The sequence below is a fragment of the Schistocerca gregaria genome, chromosome 4 (genome assembly GCF_023897955.1).
Source record: "Schistocerca gregaria isolate iqSchGreg1 chromosome 4, iqSchGreg1.2, whole genome shotgun sequence".
In the NCBI taxonomy this organism is placed as follows: domain Eukaryota; kingdom Metazoa; phylum Arthropoda; class Insecta; order Orthoptera; family Acrididae; genus Schistocerca; species Schistocerca gregaria.
Window position 1 is genome coordinate 215514626 of NC_064923.1, and position 15124 is coordinate 215529749.

At 40.6% G+C, this 15124-nt stretch overlaps 1 protein-coding gene across 1 annotated transcript in view; it reads left to right on the plus strand.

Moving 5' to 3' along the window:
* Nucleotides 1–15124, plus strand: part of LOC126266966 (structural maintenance of chromosomes protein 1A-like) — a 346151-nt gene that overhangs the window by 279904 nt on the left and 51123 nt on the right. Inside the window, exon 20 of the mRNA XM_049971693.1 lies at nt 408–546. Within this exon, the coding sequence (XP_049827650.1) occupies nt 408–546 (139 nt within the window). The remainder of the gene's footprint in view (nt 1–407; nt 547–15124) is intronic.

Genomic DNA, 15124 nt, shown 5'->3' on the forward strand with positions numbered 1-15124 from the left:
CTCCCACCCCTATCCAGCTGTTCTGCCACATCCCCATCCCACACCTCTTCTGCACTCTCACCACTCACCTCAGCTGAGACTGCTACTCACTTCAGTATGACCTCAGTGTCTGAAGGTGAGAATGGCCATATCTCTGTGTGTGTTGTGTACGCATGAATGGGTGTGTGTTTTTCATAAGTTGAAGGATTGCGTGTCGTGGCATAGTCTACTTTTGAATGCACTTAAAGCTTGCCTGTTTGCCACTCATTGGCCTCTTTGGATGGTGAGTGGAAATCTATCCTGATTCATATTGTCAGAGATGTAATAGTGTATTGCTGTTGGAGATGTAATAGTTCTGGCACATGTAGTGTTTAGAAAGAACTGTACCTGCTACCTGATGTCTGAAATTTCGTTTTGTACTTTTATAGGGTTGAAGTAGATTTCAGTGACCTAACTGAAGAAGACAAGTCACTTTCTGCAGAAGATTTTGACAGTTTGATTGTTACTATGGAATCTGAAATTCAAGATTTGGAAAGCAACTCCCTGGATTCCCCAGACATAGTACAGGTTTGTATTATTGTGCCAGAATGTGGAATGTGGACAAAAGACAAATAGAGCAGTCAGAAAAATGCAAGCTTTTTGTGATTCTTTTATGACATTTCAAAAATTGCTCACAAGAAATAAGGTCAAAATTACCAAAAATAGTTTTGGAGACAATGGAGGAACCATATAGGGATAATCAAATAGTAATTTGAACTTCACTTGTCCCAAATGCGAAACCTGTGACTGAATCAATGCGTCGTATTGCTCATTCACAAGTTTATTGGATAAATTCACAAGGAAAATCAATGACAGATAAAACATAATTTAATATTTCCTTGAAAATGAAGGGCTTATACAGAACACCTTAATCAACTGGCATGAGGAATACATAAAAATATGAGTTCCAAGAAACTATTCTTGACTGCAGAATAATAAGTTACTTACCTGAGCATGAATATGGGTTTGGAAGACTGTATTTCATTCCTTTAATCCATCATGATACAGATGAATGCAATAAAAAATGGGAACATTGATTTTTTAAAAAAAAAATGTGATTGTTCTTATTCTGTATAAAATAACTGAACATTGCCCATGAAATAGAGAACTGCAAATTACAAAGGTGAGATTTCATGAAAAATTTATTCTTTGTTTTGTATTTTCCACACCTTGTATTGACCAAATATTTAGTAACTATGCTATTCAATAAATATGTGTTTGCTGCAAGGCATGAAACATATGTCTGAGCCCTCCTGAAGTGTTGTGTTATTCGACAAATTTTCTATCGATTTAGCATTTTGTGAAATTCATTTTTAGAATGGGTGGAAGCACTATAATTTTCAAAGAAACTTTTGTGCGATTTGTGCATAAATATGGCTGTAGAAAGGCTTGTAAATTTTGCCAAAACATTTTATTGCTACCAGTTAAGATGACTCATCTACTAAACAACATGTACCCACTGTTGACTTAGCCTTGGCGAAAGTGCATTCTAAATAAGTCATTTGTCCCCCAAACTCAACTGAGAAGACGAAAAGGTCCTCATTTATAGATGATTCGGTGGCACTGTCACACAAAGCACAAATAGACTTATTAAACCAAACAAAGGAAAATCCAGGTTGGAATGTAACAATATTATGAAAAGGAAAGTTGCTTCTCACTATATAGCGCAGATACTGAGTCGCAGATAGGCACAAATAACTTTTTTACCAGCAAGGTCTTCGTCAAAAATAGACCACACACACACACAGACACACACACACACACACACACACATACGACTGAAGGCACTGAAAACTGAAGCTTCAGTTGCCAGAGACTGCAGTCATGTGTGTGCGAGTTGCATTTGCATGTGTGTGTGTGTGTGTGTGTGTGTGTGTGTGTGTGTGTTGTCTATTTTTGACAAAGGCCTTGCTGGCTGAATGGTTATTTGTGACAGTCTTTTTGTTGTGCTTATCTGTGACTTAGCATCTCTGCTATATCGTGAGAAATAAACTTATTGGCAATATAGGATAGAAATCCCCTGTCCATGTTGTCCGAAGCAAAAATATGATGTCATATAGACTGAAATTCCAGCAGTAGTAATGGTTGGTAGTTATCATAGTGCCAGTTCGAAAAATGTAGCAAAAACAAGAAAATTCTGCGCCAAGTGTTTCTGCAGTGACAGCAAGTGCAGTTGGCAACAGCATAATGCTATACATTTTTGTTGCAACAAATATGGACATGTGAAAACTATATGTCCAGGCTGTCCATTGTCTTCACCATGGTGTGGTTCTATACTGCAAAGCATCACACTTCTGCCATCAGCCCGTACCAAAACTCCACTCAAAGATGGCCTCACTATTCGCTAACAATGTGAACATGGATTTCCAAGTGGATATCATAGCTTCTGCACTCCTAACTAATACTGATACATAATGGTGTATTGGCCCTTTGGAGGCAACTAAATATAATTTGGTAACATAAGTAACAAGCCTATTGCTTTAAAACGCCCAGTAACAGTCAGTGTTATGTAATAATATGTATGTAGGCCATGAATATTCGGCTTAGTGTCTACACCAGAAGACTAATATGATCCCCATAGGCCTCAGCGATCTGAAAATTTCTTTCCTGGACACCCAAAAGAAGTAGACCACATGACAGACTGTCATTCACCTACACTCTGTGGTCTGACTACCTAGAGGTAATCTCCAAAAATGAGGAATTCCAGTCAGCATTACCAGCTATGACTGCGGAGAAGTGCATACTGTGCATCACCTCTACTACCAGCTGTGTCTCACATCTTGTGTTAATGCCTCGGACACAAATACGATAATAATAATAATAATAATGTAAAAACCAGTAGCAAAAACATTTTGTTGTAGACTCCGTTACTGGCTTTGGTTTTCAAATACAAGATTCAGTATGTATCACATCTAACCGCATTCAATTTAGTGATTTGAGTGCTTTATGTAAGAACAATTCTGATTTCTTTGGATGTAATGTGGTCGTATACAAAACTTTGAAGTATCATTAAAACATAATATTACTTCTCCTTTTTTTCCTGATCATGGCTCTGAAATTGCAGTAAAGGAAGTGTTAAACCAGAACCTGATTGTTTGAATGTGTCTCCTGTTGTGACTTCAGTCACATCTTGCAAATGGACAAAATACATGTATATAATTAAGAAACTTAGTGACGCAGTTTGGATTCATAACAATTGTAAAGCATCTGTTATTTCTCAATCTAATGACAGTACCATGAAAAGGATTGATTGCTCTTCATCATTTAGTGGATATGTTGAGTTGCAGACAGGCACAACAAACAACTGCTAAACAAATATGCTTTTGGCTGCCTTGGTGGTCAGAGACAGTAGTCGTGTGTGTATGAGTTGGGAATGTGTGAGTGTGTGTGTGTGTGTGTGTGTGTGTGTGTGTGTGTGTGTGTGTGTGTGTGTGTGTGTGTGTTGTCTACTTCAGTAGGCCTTTTGGCTGAAAGCTTACACAGACAGCAGTCTTTTTGTTGTACCTGTCAGCGATTCAACAACTCCGGTATATGGTGAGTAGTAATCTATCCTTTTCATAATATTTCCGATGCTCAGTGTAATATAGATATGCATTTGCTCATGCATCTGGAAGAGCTACTGCGGTGTTTCCCTTCCGTATGTGTGTATGGTGACTTGACTGTCACAGCATGAATAAGGAATACTGTGTGGCAGACCTGTCAGTTTGATGTGGTCTGAATTACCTTTTACTGTTCTCTTTCAAATATGATACCCTTTTTGTTTTGTTCTCATGGTACAGCTACTCCGTACTACAGCCATGCACGAACTTATTCTTTTTTTACTTCATCTCTAGTCAGGGTGATGCTGTAAGAGTGTGTCTCACTATTCCAAGCTGCTAAATGATGAACACATCTTCAACGATAATCATCTATATTGTTGCAACTGTGTACATTAATTGTGAATACAGATCCAATTACCAGTAAGTCGTACCTTCAAATACATCATTCAAAACATCTGACCACAACAGACTCAAGTTAAGATCTAAGGTTTAGTGTCTTCTTCTGTCTTGAGCTTTTATGTTGCAGTATTTTTGTTTTCTCTGATATGTTCATGACACCTTCAAGGCCCTTCATCAAGAAATAAATACCCACATCCAGCAAGTGTTACCTCACTCACCACACCATGCCTTATTGCTGCTGTGGGCATGCATAGTATATTTTTCACACTCTGTAAAATGTTTATAAAAGACATGAGTCATTCTCAAAAATAATTCTAAAAAATAAGCCATGTTACAGTACAGAGTCCCCCACTGAGATGATAAATGTCATGTAGAACTCCTTTAACACACTGTTTACAATTGAGTGTCACCTACTTGATATTTATTACAGTTTGTTATCCATTTTATTTTTCTTTAATAGGTGTATTAAATATTTTATTTAAATGTCCATACATAGTTATTTATGTGGTCTCACAGAATTAGCATGAAATGTGTCTCCACTAACCAAGCATACAACAGTGTTCAGGTTCAGTCAGTACGTACTCCATAACAGTAATTGTGCTTGTCTCTTATAAGGGTGTGCGATGTATTTTCTTCTTTTAAACTGAAATATATTGTTAGGTAAGAGCAGTGGTTTAATAATAGTGATACGATATACTAAATAATTAATGGAAAATCTCATATAAAGATGTGAAACAAATACTAACAAAGAGATAGAGGGGCTGGCCAGTACTTACCTCAACTCAGTACAGCCGATAGAGACACAAAAAAACAACCAAAAATTTACATTCCTAGCTTTCGGAATAAATGTTCCTTCATCAGGGAGGAGAGAGGGGAAAGAAAGAGAAAAAGGGAAAGTGGATTTAGTTACTCACAACCCAGGATATGAAGCAACAGGGAAAGTAAAACAGGGAGGGTAGCAAGGATGGAGGCATGGCTGTCAGAGAGAAGCCAAAGATATTCTATTGTAAGTACTGTGCCAGCTTCAAACCAAAGAGAATGCATACAGAAGTAAAGAGGTATATAGTATAAAAATGTAGGCTGAAAAGATGCATGAATGGCTAAAGAGGAAAGGGAAAGAGGAGAAACTGAAGAGTAAATGGGAGTGAGGTTGTTTAACGTACGTTCAGTCCAGGGGGATGGCGGGATGAAAGGATGTGTTGGAGTGCAAGTTCCCATTTGCGCAGTTCAGAGGGACTGGTGTTGGGTGGGAGAAGCCAAATGGCACATATGGTGTAGCAGGTTCCTAGGTCACTAGAATTATGCTGGAGGGCATGCTCCGCTACTGGGTATTGGACGTCTCCGAGGCGGACGGTTCGTCTGTGTCCGTTCATGCGCTTAGCCAGTTTAGTTTTTGTCATACCAATGTAAAAGGCTGTGCAGTGCAGGCATGTCAGCTGATAAATGACTTGTAGTTTCACATGTGGTCCTGCCTTGAATTGTGTATGTTTTACCAGTAGTGGGGCTGGAGTAGGTGGTTGTGGGGGGATGCATGGGGCAGGTTTTGCGGCGGGGTCGGTTACAGGGGTAGGAACCGCTGGGTAGACAAGGTAGTCTGGGAATATTGTAAGGTTTAACAAGGATGTTACGGAGGTTAGGGGGGCGACAAAAGGCAACTCTGGGTGGTGTGGGGAGAATTTTGTCAAGTGATGATCTCGTTCAGGGGTTGACTTGAGAAAGTCATATCCCTGGCAGAGTAATTTATTGATGTATTCGAGGCCAGGATAATATTTGGTGACAAGGGGGATGCTTCTGTGTGGTCTGAGGGTAGGAACAGTGTTGTTGGACGGGGAGGAATGTATTGTTCGGGTAATCTGTTTGTGGACAAGGTCTGCAGGATAGTTGCGGGAGAGGAAAGCACTGGTCAGGTTATTGGTGTAATTGTTGAGGGATTCGTCACTGGAGCAGATACGTTTGCCGCAAATACCTAGGCTGTAGGGAAGGGAGCGTTTGATGTGGAATGGATGGCAGCTATGAAAGTGAAGGTACTGTTGTTTGTTTGTGGGTTTGATATGGACAGAGGTGTGGATGTGAGCTTCAACAAGATGAAGGTCAACATCCAGGAAGGTGGCTTGGGTTTTAGAGGAGGACCAGGTAAAATTCAGATTCGAAAAGGAGTTGAGGTTATGGAGGAAATTAAGGAGTGTTTCTTCACCATGAGTCCAGACCACAAAGATGTCATCTATAAACCTATAGCAGGCCAGGGGAAGCAGCTGTTGGGTCTTTAGGAAAGCCTCCTCCATGCGGCCCATGAAGAGGTTGGCATAGGACGGAGCCATCCTGGTTCCCATGGCCGTTCCCCTGATTTGTTTGTAGGTCTGGCCTTCAAAAGTGAAGTAATTATGGGTGTGGATGAAGTTGGTAAGTGTGATAAGAAACGAGGTTTTTGGAAGATCTTCGGGTGGGCGTTGGGAGACGTAGTGCTCAAGGGCAGAGAGACCATGGGTGTGTGGGATGTTTGTGTAAAGGGATGTAGCATCTATGGTGACAAGAAAGGTTTCAGGTGGGAGAGGAGTGGGAATGGATTTGAGGCCTTCTAGGAAGTGGTTTGTGTCTTTGATGTAGGATGGGAGTCTGCGGGTGATAGGTTGGAGGTGTTGGTCTACACAGAGCTGAGATACATTCTGTTGGGGCTTTGAAGCCTGCTACAATGAGACGGCCAGGATGGTTCTCTTTGTGGATTTTGGGTAATAGGTAGAAGGTAGGGGTACGTGGCTCAGGTGGAGTGAGTAAGTCTATGGAAGCCGTTGTGAGGCCTTGTGAGGGACCTTGGATTTTTAGAATTTTCTGCAGCTCAGTCTGGATGGAGGGAATGGGATCCTGGGTAACAGCTTTGTAGGTTGAGGTGTCGGAGAGTTGACGCAGTCCTTCTGCCACATACTCCACACGGTCAAGTACCACAGTTGTGGAGCCTTTATCCGCCAGAAGGATTACAATAGAGCGGTCTGTTCTCAGCTGCTTAATGGCACGGGATTCAGCTGGGGTGATGTTGGGGGTTGTCGGGATGTTCTTCAAGAAGGACTGGGAGGCAACACTGGATGTGAGGAATTCCTGAAATGTCTGCAAGGGATTGTTTTGGGGGAGGGGAGGAGGATCCCTTTGAGAAGGTGGTTGGAACTGTTCTAGACAAGGTTCAACACTGGGTCTAGTATTTGGGGGCTGTGTTTGGGTAGTGAAGTGATATTTCCAGTTGAGGTTCCGGGTGAATGAGAGGAGATCTTTAACCAGGGCAGTGTGGTTGAATTTAGGTGTGGGGCTAAAGGTTAAGCCTTTTGATAGAACAGATGTATCTGGAGGAGAGAGGGATCTGGATGAGAGGTTTAGAACTGAATTGGAGGTGGTGATATGTGGCATTTGACTGTGGTTATAGTTGAGATTTGGTCTGTGTGGGGTATGTGCTGGGAAGGGGAGATTGAGTAGGGTGGCTAGGCTAGGTTTGTTGGCTATGAGGGGGGTTTGTTGACGGTTCTGTTGTGGTTGGTGTTTGTGAGTGATAGGGAGAGGGACCCCACTTCTTAGGTGTTGCACTAGCACTGTGGATAGTTTTTTCAGGTGGTGTGTGGCATGGGACTCAAGTTTGCAGCTGGCTTCTAGGATGATGTTCGTGAGTGTGTTCTCCAAGTAAGGGTTTGACAGGTGGAGAACTTTGAAGAGATATAGGAGCTGTTGGGAGTGGTGGTTACATGAAGTAGTGTAGAGATTCAGGACAAGTTGGGCAAGGGCTAAGGACTGAAGGTTCTGGAAGTCCAGGAGACATTGGTAGAAGGAGGAATTGCACCCAGAGATGGGAACTTTTAAGGTAAGTCCTTTAAGGGTAATTTCAAAGGTTAACCAGGAACGGAGGAAAAGTATGTGGATTGCAGTTTGGCTACGTTTCCGGAATGAATGTAAATAATGTGGTTTAGGATTAGGGAACATAGTGGGTAACTGGTGGGTAGGGAAATTAAATAACTTAAATTAAAATAGTAATCATAAGAATGAATAAAACACGGAAGGAAGGATGAGAAAGAAAGAAATTGTGTTGGTAATGTTCAATACCAAAGGAAGACCACTAAATAAGAAAAATTCGGCAAAAGTTGACCAGACCAAGCAAGTATGTCCAGATCAGGGGAAAAGAAAACACGCTGCTCAAAAACAGAGATAGCGAGTAGCAAAAAAATAGATCGCGCAAGCCGCAAAAAAAAGATCGCGCGTGCCGCAAAAAAGTCGCGGGTGGCGCAGAAATGTCCCAAAAAATGTTTCCTGTGGCAGAGAAAGTTAGCCAATGGCACAAAAATATCACCAGCAACACAAAATCCATGGAAATGGATGATACTGGTAGGTGTGGAAGAGATTGTTGGCTGGAAAACAGCGAATAACGAACGTTAAAACTATGGAATGTTAAATAAATGAATCAATAAATAGAAAAAGAGAAGTAGACTATAAACGGAACAAATAATAGGAGGCAAATGAAACTAGCACAGTTGGTGACGAAAATATTTATTTATGTATATATAAAACACTGAAGAAGAGAAAGTTTTTAGATGACAGATGTAAGTGATAGCTAACAAAGGGACAAAACAATGAAGAATGTGGACCATATAGGTGATCTAAATAATTAATGGAAAATCTCATATAAAGATGTGAAACAAATACTAACAAAGAGATAGAGGGGCTGGCCAGTAGTTACCTGAGCTCAGTACAGCCGATAGATACACAAAAAACAACCGAAAATTTACGTTCCTAGCTTTCGGAATAAATGTTCCTTCATCAGGGAGGAGAGAAGGGAAAGAAAGAGAAAAAGGGAAAGTGGATTTAGTTACTCACAACCCAGGTTATGAAGCAACAGGGAAAGGAAAACAGGGAAGGTAGCAAGGATGGAGGCATGGCTGTCAGAGGGAAGCCAAAGATATTCTATTATAAGTACTGTGGCAGCTTCAAACCAAAGAGGATGCATACAGAAGTAAAGAGGTATATAGTATAAAGATGTAGGATGAAAAGATGGATGAATGGCTAAAGAGGAAAGAGAAAGAGGAGAAGACTGAAGAATAAATGGGAGTGAGGTTGTTTAACGTACGTTCAGTCCAGGGGGATGGTGGGATGAAAGGATGTGTTGGAGTGCAAGTTTCCATCTGCGCAGTTCAGAGGCACTGGTGTTGGGTGGGAGAAGCCAAATGGCACATACGGTGTAGCAGGTTCCTAGGTCCCTAGAATTATGCTGGAGGGCATGCTCCGCTACTGGGTATTGGACGTCTCCTAGATCATTAGGCCCACTATTATGTTTGTACTTAAAATTCTTCCAACACATACGGCTCACTTTATCATTAAAAGTCCACAAGGCATTCTAAGCAGGGACTGAAATTGCCATATTCACCTTTTGAGGAAGCAGAGATTTTACGTTGATGACAAAACCTGCTAGGGTAGTTGATATACGTAACTCAGTTTTCTTTTCTCCATTGTCACTTATAATTAAATATCACTTATGTCTTCTGACACTGATTGAACAGTATGTTACCTAAATACAGCCTCAGTTTTGTGTACACTACTAAAATTATCTAGTTTTATTTGTTGCACGTATGTGCTGTCAATTAATCAATTTCTCACTAGATGGCACTTGTATATTCTACTTGTTACGCTCATGTTAGCGCACCATATTTCAGACCATTGTTCTGCACACACAGGCTTTCCTCTGTTATCTCCCCCACAAGGTGCGACATGCCTAATATGCAGCAAACTGATGTCATACATAATACGTGTATGGCACGAAAATTACCTAAACTTGTCCAGTTCATATCATCACACGTTTGTTACTCCCCTTGGCCATCCTGTGACGACAGGTTGTGACAGAAACATGTGGAAAAGTGAAGGATTTTACCGACTTAAACTTATGAATATGGATGGAGGGTGGAGAAGGAAGAAAGGAAAGTAAATTATAGATTTGTTAAGGTTAAACAAAGAAAGTAGGTAGGCCTGAAAGACAGAATCCCTTACCACTGTCCACCCCAAGGAATTCCCACTTCTGTTAAAGTTCTTTGTTGTGATGCTGGTGGGAGAGGTGTTAGGCATTCTCAACAGATCAGACTTGTTACAACTTTGTTCTTGCAGACACAGTAAATTGACATTAGCAAATATCTGTTGGAAGCGTGGACAGAAAGAACAACACCACATGAACAGAAAGGAAAAGGAACAACATTAAATCATCTGAAATCACCATTAGAAGTGTCTCTCTATTTTCATCTCCATCAATTACCTATAAAGAATCTCCATTGTAAAACTAATAGAAATCCTACCATTTTGTATCTTCCTCTTACAAAAATATAAAATTGCAGTTATACCTAACAGTATACCTAGATGTCATATGTATGTATCTTTTTCTGTTAGAAACATACTACACATTATTAATAATTTTAAAAAAAATGATAGTTCCAGTTATCTGAATATGAACTTGGAGTGCTATATTCTGGCTTTTACAAACAAGGATAAAATGTAGGTATTAAATAAGATAGAATAGTAAGAGGTACAGAATATAGAATAGTGTAGGGAGAAGAAATGGCTTTGGAGGAAACGAAAGAAAAAATACCAAAGCTATTAACTTGAACTATCAGGCGTTTTTTACCTGGATTTGTAAAGCTTGCAAACTCTCCTGGGGATATATATTTCTTAATCATATCAGCATTGTATAGTGTTGTACCCTGCTACTAGTGTGTGTGTGAGTGTGAGTGTGAGTGCACTGAGTGTAGTGTCACTGCTTAAATCACCCACCAACTGTGTCATTGCGGCCCAGCCACTAGAGGCTACCTGTAGAAATTGTGCACCCACACTGTGTACCAGCAACTTGTGCCTGTTCGCACATGGAGCAGCACTGACTCACTGTCGCTATGTTCTTATAGTTTGTACAGCTTACATCAGTTGTTCTGTGGATCACTTACATTGCCCCTTCTGTAGGAGTCCTTTGCCTTGTTATGTGCGACTCATGAGAAGCTTATTTCCGTTGTTGTTCAGAGGGATAACTCTGTTACTTGGATGGCCTGTATCTCGACCAACCAGGAACAGAGCTTTAGGGTGAGGTGTTCCTACCACCTTCAAAGGTCCACAATACCAGTAAAGAACTTACATGTCTGTTTCTTTAAGTTGGAACTATGATGGACATCTTTTACTAAAACTAGGGCATCTGTGCTAAATATAGGCACATCTGACACTTTGTTATTCTTATTTAGTCTGCACTGGGCTGACCCATGTAACTTACTTTTCTTATTGTCTATTACTGCTGTCTCTTCTTCCTTTTTTGGAGGGGTCTATGCAGAGGATTTTGATAATGACTCTCCTATAAATTTCAGCATTTCCTTCCTATTATTTACAGTAGCTCCCAAAGAATTGGCTTTAATACAAGTCGATTCAGTCATATCCTGTATGTTTTATGGGGAAAGCTTTTGTAATCTCTCCTCCAAACTAGTCAAGGTTGCTTGTAGACTCAAAATTTCAGTCAATAATTTTCCCTGCCCTATTGTATTTCAGCCTGCTCCTATATATCTGAGATTTAGTTTTCTAAAGTTTGTACTTTATCATGAACTTCTTTCAAATGATCGTGTACTTCGTTCCTCACTAAATCACACTCTGCCGCCATAATGTCTATTTGACTTTTCATGGAAAATCATTTGATTCTTGATCCATAACTGTAATTTTATTACCCTGTACATTAACTGTAGATATCAACTCCTCTTCAAATGCTTCTGCCTGCAATTTAATTGCCACCAGCTTGGTAATGGTAGCTTCTGACTTGGTTGCAACTTTTCTCTACCTTCTTAAGAGTAGCATCTTCTTCAGCCTTAATGATACCTTTCACTTTGGCTTTAAGGACTTCCTGTGAGCTTCTTAATGTGCTTGCATGGATGACCAAAACCATTCTGGTGTCTCCATACTGGCATGCAGTATTAATTAAATGCCAAACTAATTATTTAAACAAGGTGTTCACTGAGTTTCTTCACTTGCATACGTGTGTAACCTATTTTGTTAGTTCTTCCACACACACACACACACACACACACACACACACACACACACACACACACACAAAAGCGAAACTGACAAAAATCACAGCTGATGTGGTGTGTTGAACAGTGAACGAAATGCTACCATTGACTGCACATGTGAAGCTGGTGCATTGTATCATGCGTAGACTTATTCTTCTTGACTTCATCTCCAGGCAGAGTGATGCTGTACGTGTGTGTCTCACTATTTCCAGCTACTAAATTATGAGCATGTCTTCAATGATAATCTTCTTTATTGCTTCCACTGTGTACTTTAATTGTGAAGACAGATCCAGTTATTAGTGACTCATAACTTCAGATACATCATGCAATACATCTGACCATACCAAACTCAAGCTAAAAATTCAATGTTCTAGAGACTTTCCTTGTCTTGAACTTTCACCTTGCAGTATTTCCATTTCCTCTGATGTGTGCATGACATCTTCATGGGGTGTCATCAAAGAATAAATACCCATGTCCAGAGAGTATTGCCATACCATGCCGTGCCTTGCCCCTGCTGTGTTATCTCACTGCAAACGCACAATCTGCACAGATTGAGGCACACACATTATATTTTTCACACTACATAAATTGTTTATAAGACAGGACCATCTTTCGCCTGCATGAGCATCTTCAGTGGAACACGGATCATTCTCACAAATAACACATGTTTCACTACAGTGACTACTAAGTTATCAGGGGACCAGGTCTGTTCCGAGATAGATTTAGTTAACAATTACCTGCAGTTACCATTAGATGCAAAATCAAATGTTTTATGGTAATCAGATGTCTTTCGGGCTGCATCGATGTATGGTGTTGAGAGTAATCCCACAGTATTTCAAAAATATGTGGAGCAGCTGCGAACTGCGTGGATGATGTAGTCACTAGATCCAGCCGATAGTAAAAATTCAGACTTAAAGTAGGTGTTGCTCTTTCCAACTGAGTGTTGAGTACCTTGGCCACTTACTACACAAAGGTGTCCTCTGGCCCATGTCAGCTGATGTTGAAGCAAATACTACTCTTCCTGCACCTAAAGATTTGATGAAACTCCACTTCTTCTTGGCCAATATAAATTTCTCTGGCAAATTTATTCTGAATGCTGTGCAGATATTATACCCCCTCCGTCATCTTAAAATTCTGTAATTCACTATTGTCAGGCAGTGCTTGTGAAGCTAAAAAGTGTTTGATGTCTGTTCCCAAACTGACCACATTTACACAGGAAGACAGAGTAGTACTGTCAACAGGTGTTTTGCAGTTCAGAATCAACACTGTTCTGTCACTTAAGTCACTAATAGCACAAAACCACTGACTGCATATATGCCTGAAACACGAATATGTCATGAGTGGATTAAAGCCAAGTAGCAAAAGAGGCTGTATCAAAAAATGTCATGCTTTCTCATGTAATGCAAAGTTCCATCTGGTTACTGGCCACAAGGCCCTGAGTGAATTTGCCAATAAGATGATGCTGTTTAATGATTACCATAATAAAATTCACTAGCAACCTAAACTTCCACATGCCAGTGCCAATGCTGTGTTCCATCCGCAGATGGTTCCAATAAACAACAGGTAGATAGCTACCAGGTTGGTGAAAACAACTCGACAAACTCAGCGCGAGGGCTCAGAAGGTGTCCATAAACTCACAACTCAGGATTCTACATGCCACGAAATGGTTAAGTACACTCATTTCAACTGGGTGTACTACCTGCCCAGATCATCAGAACCTGCGAACTGGATCTATTTTTTGATGTGCCGCAAAATCAATGTTAATCAGGGATACTGATGCTGACTACAGAAAAGTGGTAATCCCAAGTATGATTCGGCCTCAAGTCCTGAAGCTAGTTTATGAGGTACACTGGAGGATGTAGAGGATGAAAGCATTGGCAAGGTGTCGTGCAGTGGCTGAATGTGTGGTCCAGGCCTGCCAAATGTGGGCACAAAATCATTTGGATTTGGCATGATGTTGTCTCCCATGGTCTACTCCCAATAAGCTATTGGAGTGCATGGATATCACCTTTGCAGGGCCATTCAGGGGGCTCTATGCTATATTTTGAGCTGGTTGTGCTTCACAGTTCATAGATATTTGAAATAAAGTCTTATTTCAGAACTGCTAAGAGCTACTGATTGACTAAATCTTTATTAATTACTGTATCTTGCCTAGATGTCATCAACAGCATCATCATTTGCAGTCTGAAAACTAGTCACTTCTTCTGCAATAGGTGGAGTGCCACACACCATTATATTCCACAACCATCTACAATTCACAGTGTTTTAGATCTGTACCTTTTATCAAAGGAGCAATGTAGCAGATCTGACCACTGATCCATTTTGTAGTGCATCTAACTCAGAACCAGATTAACTGGTCAGAATGCATAAGGCCAAAATGACAATGATAACACCTTTGAAGAAGAAATCCTGACATGCTGTGTCCCTCTATCTTGGTCCACTCCCATAAATGGCCATACCCCAGCTGAGATAGTGCACAGGCACATGTATCTTTTCAATCTTTTGTGTCTAAGCCAGTAAGTCCAGTCCTCACATACATGCCCTAGTACTGTAAGGGCTGACATTTGCAGCCATACACTGAATGGTGGCATTGAGCATTTGGCAGAATTGCGTACTTCTCGTGACCTCACATCACAAGCCTGATTTCACCTCAGGTGCTACCGTCCTTATGGGCATGGGGTGGAATCTAACAACTCACCACTGAAGCGATACGGGTATAGACTTGGAGAGCACTGATGAGCACCAGTCCAGCAGGTAGTTCCTCCAGTGATATCTGTGTCACCAGAGGTTATGGTTAACATATCAAATGGTGGTCATCAGTGGCTCACTGAGTGAAATAAGTATCAGGCCAGAGAGATAGACTGGCAGTTCATATGTGGCTATTGAAACCTTAGTACACAAATTCTGGTTCTACCTCACTTTTGAGCCTGGACTTTAATTTTGGAATTCTGATTCTCTCTGTTATTGTTTACAATTGTGACTTCCCTCCTGCATACTGATTTAAGTTCAAATTACATGTAGTCATAACACTAGCTCACTGCAATGATTTCAGGCATCAACTTAGTATCACTCTTGGTTTCCACATAACTGGATGGTTTGTAGCATTAATCTGCCTAGTTT